The sequence below is a fragment of the Notothenia rossii genome (assembly GCF_949606895.1).
Source record: "Notothenia rossii genome assembly, chromosome: 8".
NCBI lineage: Eukaryota > Metazoa > Chordata > Actinopteri > Perciformes > Nototheniidae > Notothenia > Notothenia rossii.
Window position 1 is genome coordinate 50893784 of NC_136906.1, and position 27800 is coordinate 50921583.

The 27800-nt window shown below is 41.2% G+C and overlaps 1 protein-coding gene across 5 annotated transcripts in view; it reads right to left on the reverse strand.

The window, feature by feature from the left end:
* Positions 1–246: 246 nt before the first annotated feature.
* Positions 247–27800, reverse strand: part of cenpe (centromere protein E) — a 111196-nt gene continuing 83642 nt past the window's right edge. For 4 of the 5 annotated variants that reach the window (XM_079646204.1, XM_079646205.1, XM_079646201.1 and 1 more), the window contains 12 exons: positions 19339–19464; positions 19085–19255; positions 16427–16633; positions 13171–13380; positions 12652–12792; positions 9474–9641; positions 7446–7546; positions 7111–7208; positions 5427–5562; positions 2693–3075; positions 1211–1249; positions 247–418 (listed from right to left, as the gene is read on the reverse strand). In XM_079646204.1, the coding sequence (XP_079502330.1) occupies positions 351–418; positions 1211–1249; positions 2693–3075; positions 5427–5562; positions 7111–7208; positions 7446–7546; positions 9474–9641; positions 12652–12792; positions 13171–13380; positions 16427–16633; positions 19085–19255; positions 19339–19464 (1848 nt within the window). In that variant the 3' untranslated portion in view covers positions 247–350. The remainder of the gene's footprint in view (positions 419–1210; positions 1250–2692; positions 3076–5426; positions 5563–7110; positions 7209–7445; positions 7547–9473; positions 9642–12651; positions 12793–13170; positions 13381–16426; positions 16634–19084; positions 19256–19338; positions 19465–27800) is intronic. The other variant, XM_079646203.1, reaches the window with a different exon arrangement.

Genomic DNA, 27800 nt, shown 5'->3' on the forward strand with positions numbered 1-27800 from the left:
AGGCAAGTCATTCCACAAACTGACTCTTGACAAGGCACACGTGTTAATTGAAAACCATTCCAGGTGACGACCTTGTGACGCTGAGAGAAGCCAAGAGTTTGCAAAGCTGTCCTCAAGGCAAAAGGGGGCTACTTTGAAGAATCCAATTCTGGATTTGTTAACACAATACAATATATATATTATAACTGAGTATTCTGGACTATTTTAAATGTACCAATTAAATGTATGAGACAAAAGTCATTTTCTTTATGTACAAATACTTTAATAGTCAAACAATAGAATAAACATTTCAAAACAACATCTAAAAACATTTCTAAACAAAGATTTTCAAAAAACATTGCACACAAATGTTACTGGCTTTTACAGATGTCCTCCTGCTTTGGAGACTTCGGACACAAATCCTCGCTTCGGTCTGCCCCTGAAGATGCAACACACAACACTTTTATTAGACAAAACAGTACTGAGTCACACACACACACACACACACACACACACACACACACACACACACACACACACACACACACACACACACACACACACACACACACACACACACACACACACACACACACACACACACACACACACACACACACACACACACACACACACACACACACACACACACACACACACACACACACACACACACACACACACACACACACACAGAGTTTAACTTTATTAAAAATACTATCTAATAATTTTCATTTGAGAATCGTACTCAAATGTTGAGTCAAATTTTGAAAGTCATCCCTTAAAGGTGGGGTAGGTCATTGTGGAGAAACCAGCTCGAGTGCGCTAGAATTTGAAAATACACAGCCGGTACAAATCTGCCAATTCCTTCCAGAGCCCCTCCTCCAACACACGAACACGCACATGACCAATGAGGGCACGAGATAAGTTTGTGCACACATGGAAGGCTGGAGCCGAGCCGGTTCCTCAAACTTACCTACCCCACCTTTAATGTTAAGTTATGTCATACTTTAATGTTAAAATGATATTCCCATAAATATCCCTTTATCAGAAAGACCAAATTCCAAAAAAATACCAAAAGTTTTTCTTTTTATCAGTGTATGATGATGTGCATCAGTCCTAATTTAAGTTTTATGACTCAGTGAAACGTGGTGAAGTCCCAACACCTCAAGCTTCTGTTAATGAACCCTAAGTGTTGCCCAAAGCAGCAGAATAATATCACAGCAGTTACCCTCTTCTGTTTCTGGAAGGTCAAGGACAATGGGAAACCCTGGTGAAACAAACAGATCAGGGGCCTCATTTATAAACGGTGCGTATTCTCAAAAGATGGCGCACGCCAGTTTCTATGCAATGTTTGCGATTTATAAAAAACAAAGTTGACGGGAAAATGTGCGGTCCTCCACGCAAACTCTGACCCATGCGTACGCACTAAGCACAAAAACGGGAGAGACGAGACACTGCCTCACCGTTGGCAGAAGGAAGAATGGAGAGAAATATGTGGAAATAATACCATAAATAAAATGTTACCTCTCATTTATCATATATGAAGAATTCATTTTCAAACATTGATTAAAGCCAATCTTAAAATGATTAAACAAACGCCTGTTTGAGACTCCTCAGTGCACACAAAAACATAACTTGGAGAAATAAATAAATACGGAAATGTTATTGATCACCCCTCGATTATGTTCTCTTGTTAAGAAATGTTTCCTCATAAATGATGTGGTAAACAGAAGGACATAATTACTTTAAACTGACGCCGTTTTGCATTTCTATGGGTTGTAGATACGAGCATGGTTTTATATACTATCACGTTTAATCATGTTTTATGCCGTTCGTCGCAAATAGCATACTTGATAAGTCGCTCGTAAAACACAGGAGGTATGGAAAGTAAAAACACCATATGTGGTCAATTGTACAGCTAATATAACACAACACATTAGTTGTATTTCCTTTAACTGGTGGATTATGGATATATAGTTGCTGATCGACAGCTGGAACACAAACCACCAAATAATTCAGATCCAGTCGTCACGACTCCACTCCGGAGGGATTCCCCGATCATTTCTTACAGTTTCTCATCAAGGGGGTGTCTCCTGTCCCCGGTACAAACACACTGCCTGAGGAAGGCTATGTGTATTTATTTTTGTCATTAACCTTTTTCGGACCACTTATTTATTTATTTTGGTGACGATCCGACCTCCATGCTGCTACTCTGGTTCAAACTGCATCCACCAAACAATAATTTATCTCGACCTCCCCAAAATAACCAAAATCTGACACGGTGTGAGATGTCTTTTTTAGCTGTTCTGTCGTCATTTTCCTGCGATTCATAAAGTCAGTCAAAATGAATGAATGGGCGTTTCTTTGACTATTTATAGGCAAATATGGGCGTTACGTGAAGCCCGCAAAAGCTGCGCCGCATTTCGAGTTGATTGTGATTTATTAAAAAGGGAAACCGGCGTAGGAAGTGCCGTACGCAAGTCCTGCGCCGGTACGCAGTCTTTTATGAATCGGAAAATGTCTGTGCGTATTTATTTGCTTTGTCCTGCCTCGTTTATAAAGCCTTGCGTAGGATTGACGTGGGAAGGTTGCTTAAACCTTCCCACGTCAATCCTAAGCAAGGCTTTATAAACGAGGCCCCAGCTCTTTATGGTATTCAGACTACCACACACTATATTAGTACAGGGAGGTGAGCTTTAATGGAGCTTACCTGGAGTGGTTTCTAGGCTGGAGTTATCAAAGAAATGTTTTGGGCGGCTTCTGGACAGCAGCTCAGAGTTTCCACCAACATCAAAGAATCTGCTTTTGGGGGAGTCGAGCGCAGAGACCTTCGGAGAGTCTAGCAGCTTCCTTGGAGAATCTAGAACTTTCCTGGGAGAATCCAGGACCTTCCTAGGAGTAACCTTGAACTTCTTGGGTGAGCTGAAGAAGTTGGAGCAGTCTGAGGCCGTGGGATAGCCCCTCTTGGTGGGAGTGCTGGGTGATGAAGGCTTGTCCACCTCCTTCTGGACCACCTCCCTCTGGACACTCCCCTTCAGCTTGAAGGCTCTGCTCTTCCACTTGCTTATCTCTGCCTGCTGACTGGACACCAGGCTGATGGGGTAGGAGGACAATTGTTAGACACGGCTGAAAAGATGCAGTTAACCTGAATAAGAGTTCCTATATTTGTCCCACAAAGGGGACATTTACATTGTTACAGCAAAGTATAGATAAAGACGAAAATAAATAGAACACTAATAAATTAAAGGTATGCACATAGTATTTAAAATATAAATTATTAAAGTACACATTCAGGTAGATAAGTAAGTAGTAGCAGTATTTATAAAATAAGTAAGTGTAACATTGTAGAATGAAGTGTGGTATGTAACAGGTTTAAAATGATTAGCGCATAGTTACATAAAGAGTCTTGTTAAAGTCATGGATGGATCACATAAGAGTACAGGGTATATGCAGGAATCCTGAGGTCAAATTTAATACCTTTTAAGACCTTTTTTAAGACCCTTTCCATACATTTTAAGACCTCATTGCAACTTTGAGTTCTAACTGGTTACATTGGCTACACACTTTACCTTACATTTACTATATTGATTGTAAGATAGCACAACTAAACAGAGTGCAGACAGACTACTGAAGCCTCCTCTCCACATGAACTTCAACCTCTCTGTGAAGGTCAGGTTTAATGCAGTATGCTGCTTTGTTGCTTCTGTACTCTGTGCGCTTTCATTCCAGTAAAACTCCTCAGAAACCATTAGAAACCAGTATTTGACCAATAAACAAAACAATTGACAAAACTTTGAACTATGAAATATATTAAACTTGGTGAGCTTCAGCGGGGTAATGCCATATAGGAGCTCCCTCACAAATACACAGGGGCTAAATTGGGCTGGAGCTGTCCGGGGCTAAGCCCTGGCACATAGGACGATGCTCTGACGTCATCACCCTCACACATTTGTCATATGTTTACAAAAAATGATATATGTTAAGACTTTTCTCGTTCTTAATATAGACTATATTAGGGTCGATATGTGTTGACTTTACTTTAAAATAGCAGATCTCTGTGACCGGATATAGTTTGGCTTAGACCCCGGCCCCACGAGGACGCATACGGTAAAACCTATTGGTAAAACGCATAGGCAAAAAAGTCTTCCGTTCACACTCATTCGATTCATTAACGTGTCCGTTCACACTAGACCGCTGGAAATGCTGGAAACGCTGTAGTACATATGCCAGGCCTGTAAGTGGCGCTGCTGCTGCCGCCACAAAATACACCAAAAGCAGCGAAGAAGACCCCGGAGCATGGTTGCCATGGTTGCCCTTCTGTTTATTATCCGCGGTGGACGGCGTGTTCTCCTGCTGTATATCTCTCAGGTAGTCCACCAGCAGATGAAAAACACCCACCTCTCGGCCTCTTCCAAGGAACGAGGGGACCGTGCGGCAGAGTTTCCGTTAAAAAAGATGTTCCGCCGGTCAACATGTCCGTTAAAGTTTAAATCTTCCGTACAAAATTAGAAAAGTGCCGATCAGAGGTCTTCCTTGTTATTTATTGAGCTTTAAAACAAATTGATAACGACTCTGTTCTCTGTATAATAATATTTAATAAACGGTGCCTGCCTCTCTTTTCCTCCCCCTCTTCTGACAGCCCAGCAGCAGCAGGAGACGTGGGGAGAGGGAGGCGGGCTATTTCATCGTTATCAGAAAATGATCATATAGGGCTTACACACGGAGCCGTTGGACCCCCAGAGCGTTGCGTATGCCGGTCTACCCACCTTGGATCCCCCCACAGAGCGGAGCAAGGCAACGAAACTTAAAATAAGAAGCAGCATTTTACGGCGCACTATGCATGGGGCCGCCTTGAGGGGGTTTCCCGACATGTCGATTCAGTAAATCAGAGGGTGTTTCATGTTGTCGTTGCTGTGGGACTTCTTAATACCTTGGAAAATGCCGTCTAATACTTTTTAATAGCCTTAATTTTCGCTAAATTGATTTATCAACTTTTTAAGACCCCGCGGACACCCTGGAGTAACAGCCAGTAGTTATAATAACATTTGCAAGGAACATATTGCACATAGGTTATTGCTCAGCAGTGGTGTTGTAGTCTTTGTTTGCTTTTAGTTTAGTTTTTACATTATTGCACATTGCTGTTATTTTACAACAGTGGTGCATAGTCCGAGTTGTTGGTGTGTGTGTGTGTGTGTGTGTGTGTGTGTGTGTGTGTGTGTGTGTGTGTGTGTGTGTGTGTGTGTGTGTGTGTGTGTGTGTGTGTGTGTGTGTGTGTGTGTGTGTGTGTGTGGGGGGGTCTAGCAGGGGCCCTGGTGGTTATACAGTCTGATCATTGCAGGAGGAAGGACCTTCGCTATCTCTCTGTGAGACACCGCGGGTGAAGCAATCTGTCCCAATCACATGAACGATCTAAGAAGTTTCACCATCAAACTGCTAAATCTCACCTTTCCAGCTCAGTTATTTTCATTCGGAGCTGTTTGACTTCTTCCTCCAGTTTAGTCTTCTCCAGCTGGACGCTGCTCTTGATCACCAGTCCTCTGGGGTTGGTCAGTCTGGCATGAAGGTCCTCACCCTGCAGGACTGAATTCAACATGACTACATCAGTACAACATGTTTCTACCTGAAATAGTAACAATGGGGGTTTCATCCCCTCTCTTGGAGTGATCTCCACACAGAAACAAGCAGGGAAGTGAAGTCAGCCGTGATGCAGTCTGTTTATAGCATGAAGTCATAATGTGGCCCATTTTGCTCCTTGCCATTGCATTAACGCTTCACAAATCATAGTTATTAGGGGTGTAACGGTTCACAAACATTTAGGTTCAGTATGTCACGGTTCGGTATGTTTTCGGTACAGCAGAAACAATTGTCACAAAACATAAAATATTTTTTGTTTTTTAAAAATTATTATTAAACTATGAATAATGTATTCACTCAAATAAATAAAAAATATAATAAAATAAACATTAAGGTGCAGCATTTCGATGAACTGAAATAATCTTTATTTGAACTGTAGGCTATTGTACTAGTGCCTAAGCAGCCAATTTTACATGACTTGCTTGTCATTGTATTTTCATGTTTTTTTTAAAAAGAAAAATTAACTTGTCCACATTGCTTGCCGAAAGGGCAGATCTGCTGGCACTAACTTGTCTCCTGCTGTGGAGAACACCCTCTCGCTAGGGACAGAGGTAGCAGATACAGCCAGGTACTGTAGCGCTTTGCTAACATGGCAACATAAGGATATTTGGCATTTGTAATAGCTTTGCCTCAGTCTGAACTTTTTTGGAGTGGTGGAGTCTTAAATGCTAGCGGGAGTTGGGTTTGCACTTCAGTCTTTTTTCTTTTGGTACCGGTGATATTCACATTCGGGTCATGCCTTTTCAAATGAGTGTGCAAGTTTGATGTATTGCCAGCCGCGTGACCAATTTTAGTTGAACAATGCCGACAAACATCTTTGGTTTGGCCCACCTGTCTTTGTCCGTCATCCTTGTACGTAACTGCGAAACCAAAATGTTCCCAAACTGGAGACTTCAATGATGCTGGAGGATTTTCGAGCTCAACTTAATCTGCGTTCGCCATTTCGACAGTTCCTCAAATTACTGACTAAATTTGAACTCATCTCTGTGACCAGCTCTCATAGTATGCCTCTCGTCCAATGAAATGACTTGCTCGCTCTATGACGCATTGAAATTGCACTGAACGCTGCGTTCCTGCAGCCCCGCCTGGAGCATGGGCTGCAGGAACATGCTACTCGAACACTGCGACGCAGCACCTGAGATTACTTCCAAAAGGTTTTTCACGTTCAACGTTATATTAGTTCGGTACACTTCGGTACCAACACGCGTACCGAACCGAAGGGCACGTATACCGTTACACCCCTAATAGTTGTGTTAATATAATATAGAGAGATGATCCTTTAAAAAAAGAAATATATATATATAAAACATTTTAAATTGTTTTTTATAATAGTTTTTGGGTTTGTTTCACTTACTTCTCTTATTGTGATTATGTATGCTTCATGAACACCAATGCAAATTCCTCGTATGTGTAAACCTACTTTGCAACAAAGCTCATTCACATTCTAAAGAGTTCTGAATATTACATTACGTAATAATCAGACAGCAGACTTACATGACTCCTCCCCTTGCTGCTGTGACTTCCTCAACGTCTCCTTCAGCTTCCTCAGGGAGTGTTCCTTGTCCTTCAGCACTGTGTTCATCATCTGGATCCTGAGAATGTCAAACCTTTGGTCAGAACTCAAATGACTAAGTGTCCCAGGGAAATATTGCGACTGAAATGATCAACCATTTCTAACATGATAGGGGAGCCTCTTTCCCTTTCTGTTGACACATTTTGAAAAACAGCTGAAGAGAAGTTAACCACAACAAACCACTAAGTATAGTAAATAAATAGGAGAAGAGGAATAGATTCAACAAAGGGTCAGAATGAATCCAAAAAGCTCTTACTGTTGTTTGTGTTTGTCGGACGCTGACGTCAACTCCACCTCCATTTTGAACAGCTCAGAGCGGAGTTTCTCCAGCTCCAAAGCACTGGGTGGTGCCTTTCTCTAAAGCACAAATAGACAAGTGTTAGATAAACAATTCTGCCCCGTAATAAACTAAAGTTGTGAAACCAAAACTGAAGATCACAATAAATAAGCTCACAGCCAAAAGATATATTTCTAAAAGAAATCAGAATGTTTTGTCATTTGTCAATAAAAGCTACTCTTACGTTCATAATGATGTGTGTTGGATTAAAATGTCCCTGAAGTTTTTTAAGTGAACTGTATTCAGAATTATATATGTTTAGTAGTGTAAAATAGTGAAGCAAATAAATAAAATACAAAAAGAAAGTGAAGCATGAAAAAAAGGGAAAAAACTTAGATTGAGGACGAGTGTGTGTGTGTGTGTGTGTGTGTGTTTGTGTGTGTTTGTGTGTGCATGGGCACGGGAAGGGGGCTGCTGAGGGCGCTGCAGCACCCCCTAGCGGCAGGCAGGGGGTGCGGAGCTCCCCTGTCGGAATTATTATTTGACGGTTATTGCTGTTCCCGCTGTGCATAATCTGTTTAATATGTAGCCAATAAATTCCACATTGTTGGTAAAATAATATTTTGGCCTGCCCCGAATGTTTTTTCTGTAGCCCCGGACAATTCTACCTCAATAATATAATACATTAACCGTGCTTTACGTGAACCTCATCAAGACACTAGAGAGGACGGCAGGACTGTAATTTCCCGTGTTCAGTGAATGCAATAGAGGCAAGACACCAGACCAATCAGAGAGTTGCATGGAAATAAAAGTGTGCTTGTGTCATTCAAGCTCGGCTGTGTGTGTGTGTGTGTGTGTGTGTGTGTGTGTGTGTGCGGAAATAGTGCATTTAGTGTGTGTGAGAGAGGGAGGGACCGGTGCCAGCAGCAGGGACCGTGTTGTTAGCATCTGGTTAGCTAGCTGCACTAACGAACATACGGAGCTGTTTGTTCCACAACAAGCTGGAGGAGAGCTCTCATCTCAGACTGAGAGGCTCAGGTGAGCTAAAGGACTCTCTGAGTGTTTAGATAGTTAACTTTAGTCTAAGTTATCTCAGTGGGTCTCAAACGGTTTGGTCACAAATTATTCAAAAGATTATTTCCGCGGCACACCTTCATATGATCATTATAGTTATAAAAAAAATAAGAGAATAAAGGATATGAAATACTATATGGCAGTACAACAAGAATACAGTTTGAAAGGGGAGTGATTTGTAAAATATCCATAAAGAAAAAGAACATCTGCCAACAGTTGTGTTTCATCTGGGTGTTGAGAGATGTATCCATAGATCTCTTAATGTTGCTCTCAAAGTGCACCAGATTGATGCTTTTAACTTCAATATTTAAAAAAAATCTTCCTGGGGAGCATAGAACTTTACCCCTGACTATATGCCGTGAGCTGATTATTGAGCCTTCATTGTAACAGTCGCGGGTGTACTGTGTGTTTCCGTGTGAGGAGTGCTTTTGTGCGCGTTCTATAGTGCCCGTAATAGTGTTCACTGGAATCCAGCACCCCTACTCAAAATACCTTCCCGCGCCTCTGTGTGTGTGTATGGGATTTGATGTAAGACCCGTGGTGGAAGGCCGATGGCTGGATGGAAAAAGGGTCCCGAAGATAAAAACCCAACAAAGGGGTAAGAGTAGTTAGAAAGCATTCGAGCAAATATTGTAAAAACAGCCTGATGCTATAAACACCGAAATCAGCAAGAAACTGCGCCAACACCTTTTCAAGGCAGGTGCAAGCCTCAAATAACCATAAGCTGTCCGAACATTGTGGCAATTCGGGGGAGATGAACCAAGCGCTGCACTGACAAGGGCCTGACTTGTTACTTTTCCTAGGAGTGAATTTCTTCCTTTGAACATATGAAGACTCAAAGTGTTGAAGAAGACTCATTTCATAACCTTGCCCTGAATTAGATTTAGTCTTTATACTTCGACATGTGCCTGAAAATAAAATGAGCAGCTGTACCTCAGACTCTCGTAGTTTGCTCCTGAGGGTTTGGATTGCGTGCTCCCTCTCCTCCACCTGCGCAAGGCTGTCCTGCAGCTCCGTCTGCAGCAGCTGGGTGGCCTGCTTGTGGCTGGACACCCTGTGGCCGGCTTTGACCTGAGCCTCCTGTAGCTGCTCATTCAGAGCCTAAAAAACAGAAATATATTGGTCATCATCAGCAAAAACATTTTAGATGCAACATATGGACAGGTTAGGGAAAGTAAATTGTACAACTGACTAGTACAGGTCATTTTTGTCTCGGAGCCAAACCCTGTCTGTGGCTCTCAGACCTGAACTGGTTCTTAAGGCACGGACACACAAGGCTGATTATCGGCGTAGGTGGGCGTCAGGCCGACGATGAGTGTCGACACGCCCTACTCAGATTGGTGTCTTTTCAGCCGGGCCGACGCCTTTTCGTCCGAAACCTGTTGAATCGGCGGGCAGTCGGCAAAAGAAATCACTCTGATTGGCTGTTCAGCTAGCGAATCAGTGCATGAGAAGTGAAACGGAAGTGAGGGACCCAAACGAACTATTAAGAAGGCAAATCTGAGATTTCATTTACCTCCAGCTCTCGACACAGGTTCGGGAAAGCCCCATGAGCTTCTCGTTGTAGAGTGAAAATGGAAAGCACACGCTATTTGTTGTTTGTTTGTATCACGCAGTCTGTTCTTCTTCTCTCGGTGATCACACAGTCTGTCTTCCGGTTGTTGCCTCTTTTGAATGACGAATACACACTACAGCCGACTGCTGGTAAGGAGAGTTGTTGCCACTCACGCATGCGCAGTTCGTACTGCTTCTTGGCCGTCGGCTGAAGTCTTTGCGGTGTGTTCCAGTGCGACACATGGCCAAGACACAGACGCGAGGCGACGCAACAGTCGGGGTCCATAACTAGAAAATGCCAATATTTGTACATCCGGTGGGATTTTATAACTTTAAAATGAATAATTTAGTTTGGACAGATTGCTTATTTATTTGAAAAAAAATAGGTACACATTAGAGGCAATACATTTCATCTTGTGCTCTCTACATCCAATGGTCGCGACACTACTCATGGTAGTCAAAATCAGCCCACTCGGGAGTACAAATAATGCCACTGATAAATGTATTCAGCATCCTCATTAACCCCCAAAAACCACTCCACATAGGCTTTAATACCATTAAAGCTAATTAACAAAACATATGCTAATAGTGCAAATTGCCCAGCAAATGCACGTTAGCATCCGACAGTTTCAATGCGCTGGGACCCGTACGTTACATTTCTATAATACAACTTTGGGATATACAACATTTCTGGGTTCACTATTCTCGCAACTACACTACATCTGGATGATACTAGGGATGCTCCGATCGCCGGAATCAGTATCGGCCAATACCTATCGCCGATCCGATCGAGTGGACGGGGCCTAAGGGGATCTTCAATTTAAAGTGATGTTTAAAACTCAGTTAATTTGACTATTTTACTGTCTTTTTCGGACACTTAACACTAGAACCGCCAGAGATTTTTTTATACCTAAAACCGCCACTGGGGTCAAATTGACCCGGCATTAGAATGCATTGATTTTCAAGGTAAAAGTATTGCTTTAAAAAGAAAAATGGTCCTGTGGTATTGGTATTTTTGTAGCAATGTAACGATATATCGAATATCGCGGTAAATAGATGTCTCAATACCGTCGTGAGACTGACAAAATATATCGCAAATTTTTATTTTTTTTATTATTAATTTTTAAAAAACCTTTATTTAACCAGATGGTCCCATTGAGATCATCAATCTCTTTTTCAAGGGAGACCTGTCCAACATGGCAACAAGTAGGTTACAACATGAACATAAAACAACAGATAACACAAAAGGACATCGTATTTACAGGGCTACATGTACATACCTAGAGACATTGACAAGTAGGCTACCAACAGTATATGTATATCTCGCCCTGTCAATAAGCCTCACCTTCTTGCCAAAAACTGTATTGTTATTGAAGTGGTGGAGAGACAATGCAGTTTGACCCACTGCTGTCACCCATGGCCAAAGCATACATCTCTGTCCCAGCAACATCAGTAGCTACCAAGCAAGAGTTTTTTCTACAGCAGGGGATATTGTAAACGCCCAAACATCCCAGCTTCTACCTGGAAATGTGGACATGCTCATATTCCTAAAAGATAACCTTGATGATGCTGAGTGAGTGAGTTAGTGAGTTAGAGTTGAGTCACTTGTAAAACTAAAGTGAAACTTGATTTATTCTATTGCAGGGTCTGATTATTATATTGTTGACACTTTCAAATACTACTATCCTACTAAAATACTGTACAAATCAGATGTATTATTTAATAAATTTAAATAAAAAAATATATATATATATTCACATTTATTTCCTTTATTTTTCAATATCGCGATAAATATCGTACCGTGGACTTTTTATCGCACCATGAGTTTTTGGTATTGTTACATCCCTAGTATTTTGAAAAGCAATTTTGTTAAATTGTTTCGTTTATTAACGCCACAACATAGCGTTTAGTGAGGCGGTTGTTGTTGTTGGGTGAAAAGCAAACAGCTGTTTGCTGCGGGCAGTCTCCCGTGAGCGGGAGCGCGCTCCTTCACTACAGACTCAATTTATCTATCTATCTCTCTCAATCTATATCTCAATCTATAAGGAACTGCATTAGACAAAAGGCGTTGCTATAGCAACACGTCATTTTTGTTTACACACAAAATCAATAGCGCGAAGAGGGGTGGGGTCAATATGACCCGCTTGGCGGAAATAGGTATAAATGGCAATTTCTTTGGCGATTTCTTCAATCTGACTTCATATTGACCATTTTTAACAACATAGGGTACTACATAACACACTTTCAGGAAAAGTCACGGACTGGGAGACTTTAATATTTTATTGAAAAAAAGTTACATACAATATAAAACAGCTCTGGGTCAAATTGACCCCGTTGGCAGTTCTAGTGTTAAAATACTGCCAGACCAGTAAAGCCATTTTGGCGAGCTTGTTTTGCCGCGCACAGAGAAAAGTGTCATGTATTTTACGTCATGCGATCGGCATTTTTAGAGAGCACCGATCGATCGAGAGAGTGAGTATCGGCCGATATCGATCGGAGCATCCCTAGATGATACCATACATAAGCACGTATAAAACGGACATTAAAACAGACATACTTTGACTTTTTCTTTGGTTTGCTTTAGCTGGAGCACAAGCAGGCAGGGGATCTTGCTCCTCTCCTCTGTCAGCTGAGCTTCAGCCTGAGCCTCCAGCAGCTTCAGACCTCCTAACAGACTGTCCTGCTCATCCACGATGCCCTGCAGGAGTGGGTGGGTAAGAGGACGTTCGAAAGACAAAGTATTCGCACTTTACTTGAGTATTCAAGAGAAAGAGAGAGATTGCTCTTATGGAGTGAAGAGAGCGAAAATAAGGATATTGCAATTAGAAACGGAGATGGTTCGATAAAATGTGAAAGAAAACGTTTAAGCTACAGTAATAAATATGAAATGCATTATATATATTTTTAATTTCTCCAGCACCGATAACAAAACCGATAGCGTCGGAGCTTATCAATATCACAGTCTTTAAAAATGTAGCCCAAGGGCCGTTTAATACCGGGTTTTGATACCATATCTAACAATCGTTGTGTTGTTTTAGGTCCTGAACAAACATGATATGTGAATGTAAAACAATACCTTCAGAGTCATCCTCCTCCTGTGTACAAGCTCAGATAAATATACCAGCTGGGTGTTCAGGATGCTGTCCAGCCGGATGAAGTTCATTGGCTTGGAGAAAAGTGACTGCAGCTTCTCCTTGAAGCACTCCCTGTTACTGTTATCAGTCGACAGCTCACTGGGGTAAGAAGCGATGCAGGCCCAGAGCTTCCCCAAAATGCTGGACATTTTCTACAAAACCAAAAGAGTTATCATAAAAGTTTCAGTACAGTGATGTTGGAGAAATGGAAACATATTGAGGAACAGAAAGCAACCACTATGAAACAACAGTTAAGGTGAGACACGGCAGGCAAAAACATCGTTTTCCTGCACTGGTCAATTTTGAGATTTTGTGCTATTTTGATTCCATAACATTTTTCTTTCAGGCTTTTGGAAGGAAAACATAAAATACACATTTAGGTGTTTATTTTACTATAGTTTGTCTATTTGCGTCTGTAGATTTCTCCTAAATTCACCAAAAGTTAGCATTCTAACGTAACATAAAGTACCGTGACCGCTGTTTGCACCATGTAATCAGAGGTATCGCTGGAAAGCTCCGTCTCTGCTGCACAATCTCATCGGATCCAAATATGGTCATTTCCTTTGTATCAGCAACCAATCGTGAAAGTACAAAGGGGTCTTAAACCAAAAAACTAAATCTCATTAGCTGGTATTAATTTCTGAAAACGTGATTTGTTCAGATGCGTCACGTGGTGTGCTAAAACACTTCTTGGTTAGCATTCCGCTGGAAATTTAAATCTCAAAATGGCAAAAGAACAGCGAAAAAACGTTCACAGAGAAGACGACAACAATTGTCACTTGCACGAAGCAAGGTTAGACAAAAAACAAATGACCCTGACCATGAAATGCCTTCACGGAGCTGTCATCCAAAGAACAGGAGGGGTTTAGCTAGCGCCTCACTGCAATCTTTAAAGGTTGTTTTCTCAAAATGAGTTTTTTCTCCTCTTCTGAGTGAGAAATGTCCACTTCAGTAGCACCTACAGTGGGGCAAAAAAGTATTTAGTCAGCCACCAATTGTGCAAGTTCTCCCACTTAAAAAGATAGAGGCCTGTAATTTTCATCCTAGGTATACCTCAACTATGAGACAAAAAATTAGAAGAAAAAAAAAATCCAGAAAATTAGTCTGATTTTTAAAGAATGTATTTGCAAATTATGGTGTAAAATAAGTATTTGGTCACCTACAAACAAACAAGATTTCTGGCTCTCACAGACCTGTAACTTCTTCTTTAAGAGCCTCCTCTGTCCTCCACTTGTTAACTGTATTAATGGCACCTGTTTGAACTCGTTATCAGTGTAAAAGACACCTGTCCACAACCTCAAACAGTCACACTCCAAACTCCACTATGGCCAAGACCAAAGAGCTGTCAAAGGACACCAGAAACAAAATTGCAGACTTGCACCAGGCTGGGAAGACTGAATCTGCAATAGGTAAGCAGCTTGGTGTGAAGAAATCAACTGTGGGAGCAATTATTAGAAAATGGAAGACATACAAGACCACTGATAATCTCCCTCGATCTGGGGCTCCACGCAAGATCTCACCCCGTGGGGTCAAAATGATCACAAGAACGGTGAGCAAAAATCCCAGAACCACACGGGGGGACCTAGTCAATGACCTGCAGAGAGCTGGGGCCAAAGTAAAAAAAGGCTACCATCAGTAACACACTACGCCGCCAGGGACTCAAATCCTGCAGTGCCAGACGTGTCCCCCTGCTTAAGCCAGTATATGTCCAGGCCCGTCAGAAGTTTGCTAGAGAGCATTTAGATGATCCAGAAGAGGATTGTGAGAATGTCATATGGTCAGATGAAACCAAAATATAACTTTTTGGTAAAAACTCAACTAGACGTGTTTGGAGGAGAAAGAAGGCTGAGTTGCATCCAAAGAACACCATACCTACTGTGAAACATGGGAGTGGAAACATCATGCTTTGGGGCTATTTTTCTGCAAAGGGACCAGGACGACTGATCCGTGTAAAGGAAAGAATGAATGGGGCCATGTTTCGTGAGATTTTGAGTGACAACCTCCTTCCATCAGCAAGGGCATTGAAGATGAAACGTGGCTGGGTCTTTCAGCATGACAATGATCCCAAACACACCGCCCGGGCAACGAAGGAGTGGCTTCGTAAGAAGCATTTCAAGGTCCTGGAGTGGCCTAGCCAGTCTCCAGATCTCAACCCCATAGAAAATCTTTGGAGGGAGTTGAAAGTCCGTGTTGCCCAGCGACAGCCCCACTGCTCTAGAGGAGATCTGCATGGAGGAATGGGCCAAAATACCAGCAACAGTGTGTGAAAAACTTGTGAAGACTTACAGAAAACGTTTGACCTCTGTCATTGCCAACAAAGGGTATATAACAAAGTATTGAGATGAACTTTTGTTATTGACCAAATACTTATTTTCCACCATCATTTGCAAATAAATTCTTTAAAATCAGACAATGTGATTTTCTGGATTTTTTTTCTCTCATTTTGTCTGTCATAGTTGAGGTATACCTAGGATGAAAATTACAGGCCTCTCATCTTTTTAAGTGGGAGAACTTGCACAATTGGTGGCTGACTAAATACTTTTTTGCCCCACTGTACATACACCAAATCTTCCAGTTATATTCCCATCAATATTCTGAAGGTTTTTAAAGATGGGTTTGTTCATATATGTCATTCGTAGCCTGAATTATATAACATGTTATACCTAAAAACATGGCGAAAATTTATATTTTAGGATTGTTGAAAGTATTTTCTGATTTATGGAGTGATAAAAAGAGATATCCAAAATCCCTTCTGTAAAAACTTTGGATTCTAATATGACTACAAAATGAAACAAGAATTTTGAAGCCGGCTTTATCCAATGTTCAGATTTGTGTTCCTGAAATGTGTTAAAATAGATTTGAAACCGAAGTTTTGGAGACAGCTAGATCTCGTTTTCATGATTCAAAATGCACCGGACAAAAAATAATTAGCAAAATGTCTTATTTGGACAGGATATATTTCTCCAGGGGTGATTTATCTTTGTTCCTATTTTTAACATTATAGGAGTTACAGGTTGGAGTTTATTCTATGAGCCTATATTTGAGCTCTATGTCTAATTATAATAAAAACATTTAATATATATTATTCTTTAGGTTTAAATATACACTTAAAATATAATGTCCCAGGTCCCCCTGTAATATAATCCTTTCCGAATAGGGCTTTATACAAGTATATAGAAAAAGCTGAGTATCGTTTACCTGCAGGTAGAACTGCCTCTTGTCCAGCAGCTCAGTCAGTTGGTTGTCCTTTAGGCAGTGGAAATCCTTGTCCTTCACGCTGCTCTGTGCCTTCACTCTGCACAGCAGCTCGTCCAGCGCACGCCTCTCCTCTAAAACGGCTAGATCCTTCCTCATCAGCTCCTTGAACACCTTCATGTAGCTCTGTGCTTGCAACTTTAGGTGCTCCTGGGGAAGCACAGAGCAGGAGTGTAAAGGTTATCACCCGAAACAAAGAGTTAAAGATCCCCTATTACTGTTTCTCATCAATATATTATAGGTCTCAGATAAATACAAAACATGTCTCTGAAGTGTTTGGCTGCAAACACCAAACAAATCATTGCAGCATCTCATAATCCCCTCTGTTTCAAAAGTGCTGATTCTCTGTCTGTTACTTTAGATCAGGGGTCTCCAACCTTTCTTCATCTGAGAGCTACTTGCATCACATCGCTTACAAGAGGAATAGTTTTGGCGAAAACTAAAAAAGGTACCATCGGGTACAGGAATCCGTTTTGGTTTCAAGACCCTGGTTCACGGAGGATACCAAAAAACTCCTAGAAAGACAAGGAAAACTTAACTATGTGCATTTAAAAATAAAAAAGAGGAATAGTTTCGGCGAAAACTAAAAGGTATCATGGGGTCAGATTATAATTTTCCAAAGGGGGGTTTGTTTAGCAAGAAACACTTGAAATAACTAAAGGACAAGTTAAACAAGAAAGTAGAAAGAAAGGGAGGTGATAGAAAACTATTTCTGCTAAAAAGTTAGCAACAATTGAGCGTCAGACCTAAACATTTCAGATGTGTGGATCTCACAATGCACTGTCACTTTTATTCATGTGTCTTTGCTTTTAAATGAGTGTTTTTAGATATCATTTCATAATATGTTTCTTAATGCTCTTCATGTCTTTCGTTTTTGTAAAGCACTTTGTATTGCCTTGTGTTGAAATGGGCTATATAAATAAACTTGCCTTGCATGTATTCACATAGCACTCGTCAGTAGAATTAAGCTACTTTTGTATACGTGTGAAATTGCAATACCCGAAGCTTATCAAAAAATCTTAACTTCACATCAAGGTCCAAGAAAAAGACAATTTCTCCCATATTATTATGGCCCACATAGTTAAGTACATCACTGAAGATTCACATAAATGTCCAAGAGAAAAAGACAATTTGTTCACTTCTTACTATGGCCCACATAGTAAATACATCACCTTAATCACCACCTTACAAGCATCTTATGGCACATGTGTAAAATAAGAGCATTCACTCTTTTTCACAGTTAGTGAGATGACTGGCGCTGCATGGAGTCCACCATAGAGGTGTGTGCTGGACCCACTTAGGTTCACTCTAATAGAGTAATTTAAATGTCCATCAGTCAGTCTTGTTCTGTATTTAGATTTCATTCATGTCAGAAAAAGCTGCTTCACAAAGGTATGTAGAACAGAACCAAATAAAGCAGACATTTTCAGTGCGGCTTGGTGAATGTTCTTATAGTTTTCTGGGTCTACAAGGCTCCAGAAATGTTGTGAGTTTTGCTGAGACTTAAGCTGAACATGATTTTGGAGATTTATAACCTCCATCTCCACAGGATTGACACTGAACAATGCAGCCATCTTCTTCTTTGTCTTGACATACAATTATAAACCAAAGTAAACCAAATGTATAGGTCTAGCCTCCCTATATCTGTGTGTGAAATTGTTCCATCCTCAAAAACAAAAAACTAATACTTCTGCAGTTTAGCTGCAGCTTCTAGCAAGGATCTTCTGTTAAAAAAGGACACTGAATGTCCTGAATGTGGCATCACAAAAATGACTTGAGTCTGAACACAGCAGACAACAGGAGTATTTACAACAGCATATACAAACCAAAATACTGCATGTGGGTGCACACTTATTTTCTGTAAATATTTTTTAAAACATAGATCCATGTGTGTCTGAGCCGCAGTGTCAGCGACACGGACTGATTTCCCAAAAGTCTGTGAACCACGAGCTACTGAAAAGCTGCCCGATCGACGTGTTGGAGACCCCTACTTTAGATGAAAATAAGGAGCCACTCCCCACACCCCTCTGAGAGATATTTGGTTAAAAAAAACACCATAGAATAGAATTGGGAGGGATGAAACCCTCTTTAATGGTCACACATGCAGAGCACACAGTGACATTTTGCTTCTGCTTTTAACACATCCTAGTACCAGGAGTCTAGCACTAGGAGCAGTGGGCAGCGCCCGGGGAGCAATGGGAGTGAGGGGGGAAGGGGGTTGTCTGGTTCCTTGCTCAAGGGCACCACGGCAGGGCAGGAGGTGAACTGGGACCTCTCCAAGTGGCAGTCCACACTCCAATGGTGCTCTAGGAGGAGATTCAGGTGATAAGGTGGGGGGTTACCTTGGTTGGTGATTGGCTAATGGTTACACAAGCCAAAGAAACGTTATGACATCATAAAGTGGCCAACATTTGATCAGCTCATTTTCAGACGGGTTTTTATAGAAATGGATCAGGAAAAAAAAGTGAATCTTTCAGAATCTCTTTCTACAGAGGGGACACATGTTTATGTATAAAAGACATGAAAAAGTGGATTTAGCATAATAGGTGACCTTTAAACCGTTATGAAATTATAAACGGAATATGATATTGATATATTTACCATAGTGTTCCTCAGGCACAGATTTGTCTGCTGCTGCAGAAGACACACACAGTTGTAAGTTTTCATGGCTGCTTCGGGCAGAGAAATCTGGAAACACCCAACCGTGACTGGGCCTGTGGCGTTATACTTGCAACAGGCATCGATAAAGTGCTGGAATTTTCCAAAGGACTCCTGCAATGATACGAGTTCAGTGGTGTCAGAGTTATTCAACCTTTGTGTTGCTGCCGATTACTAGAATCTGATCTGTGAAGTACCTGCAGCTGTTCAGTAGACTCCTGTAGCTGTGAGGTCATCGTCTCCTTCACTCTACTGCTGCTCTGATCCAGACTGCTCAGCTGCTCTCTGGGCAGAGACATGGTTGTGAGTTCATCACTGAGCAACTGAAAGGAGAAGATAAAACCAGAATTACTTCCTCCAGCAAACAGTCAAGTTGAAGGTTACATACACATACATATTTGTATACATATTTGTATTCCTCAGGATTGTGGGAAACGCTATTTTGATCTCTCCGTCTGTACACACAAATTGAAAGATTGACAATATAGTTGACTGACTTTTGATTCACAAGAAAGATGGATTGAAAACCCAGCAATATGATGCTTCAGCCCTCAGCCGTTGACAGTGTGAAAGCATCAAATTTGACCTTAGACTTCTCCAACTCAAGCTATGTCAATATTATACATGATATCTCTGCAGAAACTCAACCGAGTTCTCCTAAGCAACAAGAGAAATACAAAATAGGCGCTTTCACACCGCAGTACTTTTCCCAGTATAGTTCTGAAAATGTGCGTTCACACTAGGGTTGGGAACTGAAACTCGGTTCCAGATGAGAACCGATAAGAAAATGTCGGGTACCCATACAAAATACACAATTTTGGTTCTGCTTAATGGTTCCTAGACGCGGTAGACCCTGTATTCCACCGGGTCCGTCTGCGCCACAGCGCCGCGGTGACCCGGTGGAATACAGGGTAAGGGCGGACTGGCCATCTGTGTGTTCTGGAGAATCAAAGAACGGCCGGTCGTCAGCGGGCCGTTGAAAGCCGGCTCGGTATGCTGACGGCCGGCACCGCCCTTCATTTTTTTTAAAACGGCATCATGTAAGTTGCGCTGACATGCGACAGAGGTCCACAGTTTTCCCGCAGCAAGGCTCCCCCCGGCCCCGCCCTCCCGTAGACAGTTCACGAGCTCAGTCACTTCATAACACCAAAGATAGATCGCGGTAAACGCTCTAAAGTTAGGCTCCACTACACTAAAAAATAAAAAGACAAGGCACAGTGTAATGCCTGTTAATAGCTTGCCATAGCTCTGCAGTTAAAATAAAGCACAGCTATTGTGCAATACATTTGTATTGCATGTATATTTTTTATTTGTAAAATCGTCAGTTAAAGCTTAAAAGAATAAAGATATTTTTGTTATCTAAACGTTTGACCTCTTTCTTTTACAATTTTGGAATCGAAACGAGGAATCGATAAGAACCGGAATCGATAAGCAGAACCGGAATCGGAATATTTAAAACGATACCCATCCCTAGTTCACACCAAAAAAATCTGGAACTATAACTTAGTTCATGAGAACCTTTCCACCCCCTTTTCAGTACCTGCTAGAGAGCACGTACTTTCATGGGAGAAAAAAGTTCCTATTTCTGATTGGCTGGACGGATTACAAACCACGTCCCGTAAAACTCCCAAAAAGTTTTGTGAAGCCGCCATTTTATTTTCCTCGCATTAGCATTCGCCCAGCGCACAAACGCAGAGAGACCAACTTATGGCAACACAAAGGAAAGCATGGGAGCGGTGGAGATGAGGAGGTGTCGGCGTTCTGGCGATTTACTTGGAAGGCTTCAGTAGAAGCTGCTGCTCCCAACTCCCTTCTACTGAAGCCTGTCCCCAACTCCGGGGACTTCCGGCCGGGGACTTCGGGTAGCAGTATACTCAGTGAAGTTGTTTGCGGGCTTTCCAGTAAACCCAAAACAGAAGAAGAAGAAGTGACGTCAACGGCTTCATTTGCCTAATCTTCCCTCAGGGACTTATTCCGGTGTGAACGCGATCCGTACTTAGTTCATCAGAACTCTTTAGTTCTCATGAACTAAGTTCTGATGAACTAAGTACGGCAAAGTACTTGGTGTGAAAGCGCCTTATGTGTGTTCTTAAATGGGCCAGTACAGCACATCTCTTCTCAAATTGAAAATGATGCTTCATAGTAGATGAAAGGACTGTCTGACTCTTTGTGTTGACCCTTGTAGGAGCCAAAACACTTATGATATTATCATTTGTTTACACCACAATTAGTCACTTCTGGCTTCTGTGGTTTAAGGGTTTGTGTGGAAAGAGGAAAAGGGTGATTTGGTTCAGATCCTATTGACCGTATGGTTCTACTTTGTTTATTGTTTGTTTATTTTCTCTATTGAACATCTTGAAACTTAACCTCAGTACGGACTGGTTATTGGGAACGAGTCACGACGATGATCCAAGTTTAGCCTCTGAAGCGACATCATCTATAGCAGGGGTGGGCAATTATTTTTTCCATGGGGCCACATGAGAAACAAAAAATATTGTGGAGGGCCGGGCCAAAAGGCTGAACTCAATTCTGCATAATATTAATTGTATTTCTTTATAAAAAGCAGTAAATAGCATTGTTATTGACAAGCTGGTAAGAGTATATGTTATAGTTGAGCAATGAAAAAGTGAGGTTGCCTTACAAAAAATGTAATTTATTCAATCAAATTTCCCAAAACAATGGTAAACAAAATGTGAACGTTTTTCACAATTTCTGACTCAAATTAGTGAACATTTTCAGTCGCATTCACTACAAAACACATTTTGAGTTTCATATACTGTTGGAAAGTTGTGTAAAGGTTCTTAGCATTCTTAAGACATCACAACATTGTCTTTGTGCTCCAAACATTCAGCAAGATACATCATATTGAACTGTCACTGAACATCACTGAACTGTGATTTTTAGAAAAGGCTTCCAAAGAAAGTGTCCCAGTTCACTGCTAGTTGGTTCCTTTACATGCCTACATTTGTAGTCTAACCACCTCATTTGGTGTTTTTAAGTTATTTTTTCTTGTTCAGTGAGAGAAATCTAGTCTCTGCTGGGCTTTAACGAGTGCATCGAAGTCAGGTTGAATGTCTGAGGTTGAGATGCGAAGCACAGCTGACAGATGATCATCAGTGAGAGAGGATCTATACCTGGATTTCATAAACTTCATCTTTGAAAATGTTTGTTCACATATGTAGGTAGAGCCAAAGAGAACCAACATCTTCTGAGCATGTCTCCTCATGTTTGGAAAGTTCTCCTCCTCGAGAGAAGAGTAGAAATCCAGCAGAGATCCTGACTTAAAGCGCTCTGCCAGTACTGCATCAGACTGCAGGTCAATGAGTTCCAGCTGAACATCACTGGGTGCATTATCCATACTGCAGGTAAAGGGAGAGGAAATCATGAGCATTTCATCCTCGATTGTTCGGAGATCTTCAAATCGCCTTGAAAACTCACCATGCAATGCTCCTAACATGGATGAGTACCTGCGGAGGTGATCAGCTGATGGTGTGACTTCTTTCAGGGTTTGCATGTGAGTGAGAGTGTTGCTCTCCAGTTGGCTTGAAAGAAACTGCATCTTTCTCATGAAAGCCTTCACCAGGCTGTGCATTTCATGAACAAAAAGGCCCTTGCCTTGCAGTTTGGTGTTCAGTTCATTCATCAGTGCAGTCACATCAACAGCAAATGCAAAATCTGCCATCCAGTCCTCGTCTGAGAGCTCTGGGATGTCTTTGCCTTTCTTCTCACAAAACTCTTGAATCTCTGCTTTCAGGTCCCAAACTCTTTTTAGCACTTTGCCCAGGCTGAGCCATCTGACAGCTGTGTGGTAGCCGATGTCACTATGCTCAGTCTCATGCTCCTCCAAAAGTGCAACAAACTGTCTGTGATTCAATGCCCGTGCCCTGATGAAGTTTACTATTTTAGTAACAACATCAATAACATGGTGAATTTTTAGCACTGACTTGCACAACACATGTTGGTGTATAATACAATGCAAAAATACCAATTTCTGATCTGCGTCGATTTCAGTCACTTTATCTTGCATACGTTTCAAAAGTCCAACATTTTTACCTGTAAGATTTGGACAACCGTCTGTTGTGACACCTGCCAGTCTGTCCCATTTCAGTCCCAGCGTGTCCATGCACGCATTTACCTCTGTGAACAGATCGCTCCCTGTCGTCGTCCCTTTCATCGGCCGCATTGCTGCCAGCTCCTCCGTAATCTTGAAGTCCGGCGTTATCCCACGGACAAATACGAGTAACTGCGCTGTGTCGCGGACATCACAGCTCTCGTCCAAAGCCAAGGAGATAAAGTCAAAACTTGCCACTTCATGTTGCAGCTGAAGCTCCAGATTCCCCGCAATGTCCTCGATCCTTCTCGTCACGGTTCGCCTGGACAGCGGGACTTGCTCAAAGGCTTCTTTTTTTTCAGGGCATATTAGTGCTGCAGAGTCCACTAAGCACTCTTTGACAAACTCCCCCTCTGAGAATGGCTTACTGTGTTTAGCTATTTTGTGGGATATCACAAAGCTGGTCTTGGTTGCTGCATCCTTGGATGTGTGAAGCTTGGTAAAAAAGCCTTGCTGCTTTTGCAGCTTAGCTAGCAAAGCGTTCGATGTGCGCGCCCTTTCAGCATCAGTCAAGTTTTTGTATTTCTCTGCGTGTTTCGTCTCGTAATGCCGACTCAAATTGTAGTCCTTGAACACGGCGATCTGCTCCCCGCAAACTAAACACACGGCTTTACCTCCGACTTCAGTAAATAAATACTTAGCAGTCCAATTTTTGTTGAAAACCCTACATTCGGCCTCTACCTTTCTTTTTTTAGCATCAGCTGACATTTTTGAGCGCTAAAGTCGTCTTGTGACAATTATCCAATAACGCGCACGTCTTGATTTGACGTATTGCGTCATTATGTACGTGAATAAAAAAACAACTTCAAAATAAAAGCATTGCAGCTTTAGTCCATGCATGAGGTAAAATGAGAAAATATGTTTATTTTGTAATTTCCAATTAACCTTACACGGGCCGGTCAGAGTCAACCAAAGGGCCGTATGTGGCCCGGGGGCCGTACAGTGCCCAGGTCTGATCTATAGGAAGTATTTTTGCTACAACCCTATATACTTCATATATTTAAAAAAGGTCCCCTATTATACTCTTTTTCAAAAATATATTATAGGTCTCAGATATACATACTCCAATGAACCACTTTTTGAACTACTGCGTGAACAAATAGTCTAACAGTTTAAGAACAATGTTTCTCAACATACAATTGCAAGGAATTTAGGGATGTCATCAGACATCTACAGTCCATAATGTCAACAAAAGATTCAGAGAATCCAAGAATAGTAAATAATTCCACCTATAAAGCTTCAACAAATAGTGTCCTGAGTTCCCAAATGCTTATTGAGTGTTGTTAAAATGAAAGATGATGAATCATAATGGTAAACATGGCTGTGTCCCCGCTTTTTTGCTACGTGTTACAGGCATCAAATTCAAAACGAGTAAATATTTACCAAAAAACATAAAGTTTATCAGTTTGAACATTACATATATTGTCTTTGACGTGTATTCAATTGAATATACTGTAGGTCGAAAAGGATTTGCAAATCATCGTATTCAGTTTTTATTTACGTTTTACACAACATCCCAACTTCATTGGAATTGGGGTTTTTATACTAAACAGTGTTTGGCTCGAAATACCTAGCCGGTCATGCATTGTAGCATGCCATACAACCGTCTGTTAAAAAGAACACAATGGTGCTCTAGGAGGAGATTCAGCTTATACCTTGGTTGCTTATTGGCTAATGGTTGCACAACCCAAAAAACATTTGTGAGATCACAAAGTAGCCGAAATCTGATCAGCTCATTTTCAGATTTTCAGAAACTACATTTATTATAAACAAGTAGGAGTGTTAACAAACCTGCTGCGAGGTTTAAAAATTATCATTTTATTTGATGTATTATTATTATATTATTTTCTCTCATGTTTTCTTTCATATGTTGGCTCTGTAGATCTAACAGTGATGCAAACACAGGTATGGTGATAAAAGTGAGAAATATTCGAGGCAGAAAAAAAACAGCATAATATACAATCTGACAAAGGCCTGTGCTATAATGGTTAAATTAACTGGCTATTCTTTATAATAGCCAGTTCAATAGGAGACAGATGTTAAGTTATAAACCAAGGGTTTTTTATTATTATTTACAGCAGGGGAGGGGAGCCTTTTTCCTTTCAAATTTTACAACATCCTCCGAGGGCCGTACAAATTATTGAACTCAACCTCTGCTTAAAGAAACTAAAATCACAGCCCATTCATTTGGCCTTTATTTCATGCTGTGCAAAGAAAAAGCAACCTCTTAATCCAGATATCTTACCACGACTCACGCATGCATGCACGTGCACGGTTGTGGCATGACCACCAAAACAGAAAGATATGGACACAAGATGTGTGCAAATGTATTTAGTATCCATGTGAACATGATTTAAGTGGGGGGGGACCTAACCTCCTCTAGGGGGGCCATGCTCCTCCGGGAAGATTCTTTTTTTTTTTAAATATTGAAGTTAAAAGCATCAATCTGGTGCACTTTGAGAGCAACATGAGGAGATCTATGGATACATTTCTCAACACCCATATGAAACAGAACTGTAAGCAGATTTTTCTTTTTGGATATATTACAAATAACTCCCTTTTTAAACTCTATTCTTGTTATTTTTAACAACTTTTCTGTTACTGTCATAGTATTTTACACCTGTTTTTCATTTAGTCTCCAATGTCTCATTAATAACTATAATGATCAAATCAAGCTGTGCCTTAACCTCACTGAGCTGAGGTTATTTGAGCCTCTCAGGAGAGAGCTCTCTTCCACCTGGTTGTAGAAAAGCTCTTTAAATTTGTTAGCATAGCTAGCTAACCAGATGCTAATAACAACAGATCGCCACTGTGCTTACAACTAAAGACACACCCACGCAAACACTGTGGCACGTGTACGGCTCCTTATGGGTAGGGTTGGGTACCGAGAACCGGTTGTGGTTCGAAACCGGTTCCAACATTTCGATTCCAACGGCATCATTTAGAAATGTGAATTTCGGTTCCGCTTTTCGATGCCTGAGGAAATATTTCTCGCCGCTCTCCGTAGCCTACTGTATGACTGCGGCGAGACCAGGGCCGGCCCGTCGCACTGGCGGATGTTCGCCTAGGGCGCCAGATCGGTGGAGGCGCTGCGCTGACAGCTCTGGGAGAAAAAAAAAAAGTTTTGACCGTTGGTGCTCATCCTAATTTTTGGCCTTGATGTAATAACATTTATAATTAAGTAAATGTAACACCCTTTTCATCCTGGTTACGCTTTTCATTTGCCCTGTACGATGGGCGCTGTAAGAGATGAAAATGGGGGATCTTGGCTTATCTGGCACCGCAGCTCACAGCCAAAGTGCAAGTGAGCGTGGGAGCGAGCGAGGGAGAAAGGGAGGGTGCACCGGTACCAGCGCTGTTGTTATTAGCATCTGGTGCTAGCTGCTCTAACGGATATTAGAAAATGTTTCTACAATAATGTGGAGGGAGAGTCCTCTCCAGTCAGACTGAGAGGCTGATAACTACAGCTCAGTGAGGTAAATAACTCTTGAGTGTTTAGATAGTTCACTTTAGTCGAAGTTATCTCAGTGGGTCTCAAACGTTTTGATCACAATTTATGTAAACACATATTTCCAAGGCACTCCTTTATAATTATTGGGATAAAACAGGTTTGAAATCATTCCAATGTATACGATAGGACAGTAAACCAGACATATCGTTTTAAACTGGAGAGATACAAAAATATGCATAAATAAAATAGTAAAATAAGATATGAATGAACAACAAAAATAAAATATGTTACATGTATTTGTTATTGGCTATGGTAGGTTATTGGTTATGTTCACATACTTATTTAATTATTCAAATGTAAACCGATCTTTTTCATATGGGTGTTTAGAGTTGTACCCCCTAGATCTAGTCTCTAGTAATTCTGCTTAAAGTGCACCAGATTGAAGCATTTTACTTTAAAATGTTCAAACATTTCTTCCCGGTATGCCTGGGAAAGGCAGATATGCTTGTTTTTCTCAACAAGAACTGTTTTTAAATGGGGGGGGGGGGGGGGTTTCCTTTAAAAGTTGGAATGTTACACTGTTGTAGCTTCAGTGGTTCTCTGCTTACGGTTACATAGCAGTGAATATAAACAGACTGATTAATGTGAATATTACTGTAAACTAACCTGTGTAAAAGTTTCTCGAATAAATGTAATTTTTTTGGTGGAAGAAGCATGTATCATTTTTTTACCCTGCCCCTCAAAGAATCGGAATTGAGAACCGTTAAGAACCGGAATCGAAAAGTAGAATCGCAATCAGAATCGTGGAAATTCAAACGATACTCAACCCTACTTATGGGTACTGCAATATTTGAAGAGCTGGAGCGGCGTTCCGGTGCTCTCCGTCAGCACTCTAGTCTACACCATTCTTATTATACATCCATGGTCTACACTCCTTTCAGGCAAGAAATATATCACGTGAAGACACGTTACGCTCGTGTTGTATTCAAGGAACCTGTCCTTGGCAAGGAAAAACAGGCACTCGCTTGTTTAATTATTTTGCGAACTAGATTTCTTCTTCTTTTTTTAAGTGAGAAGTTGTCCGTCAGTCAGAAACC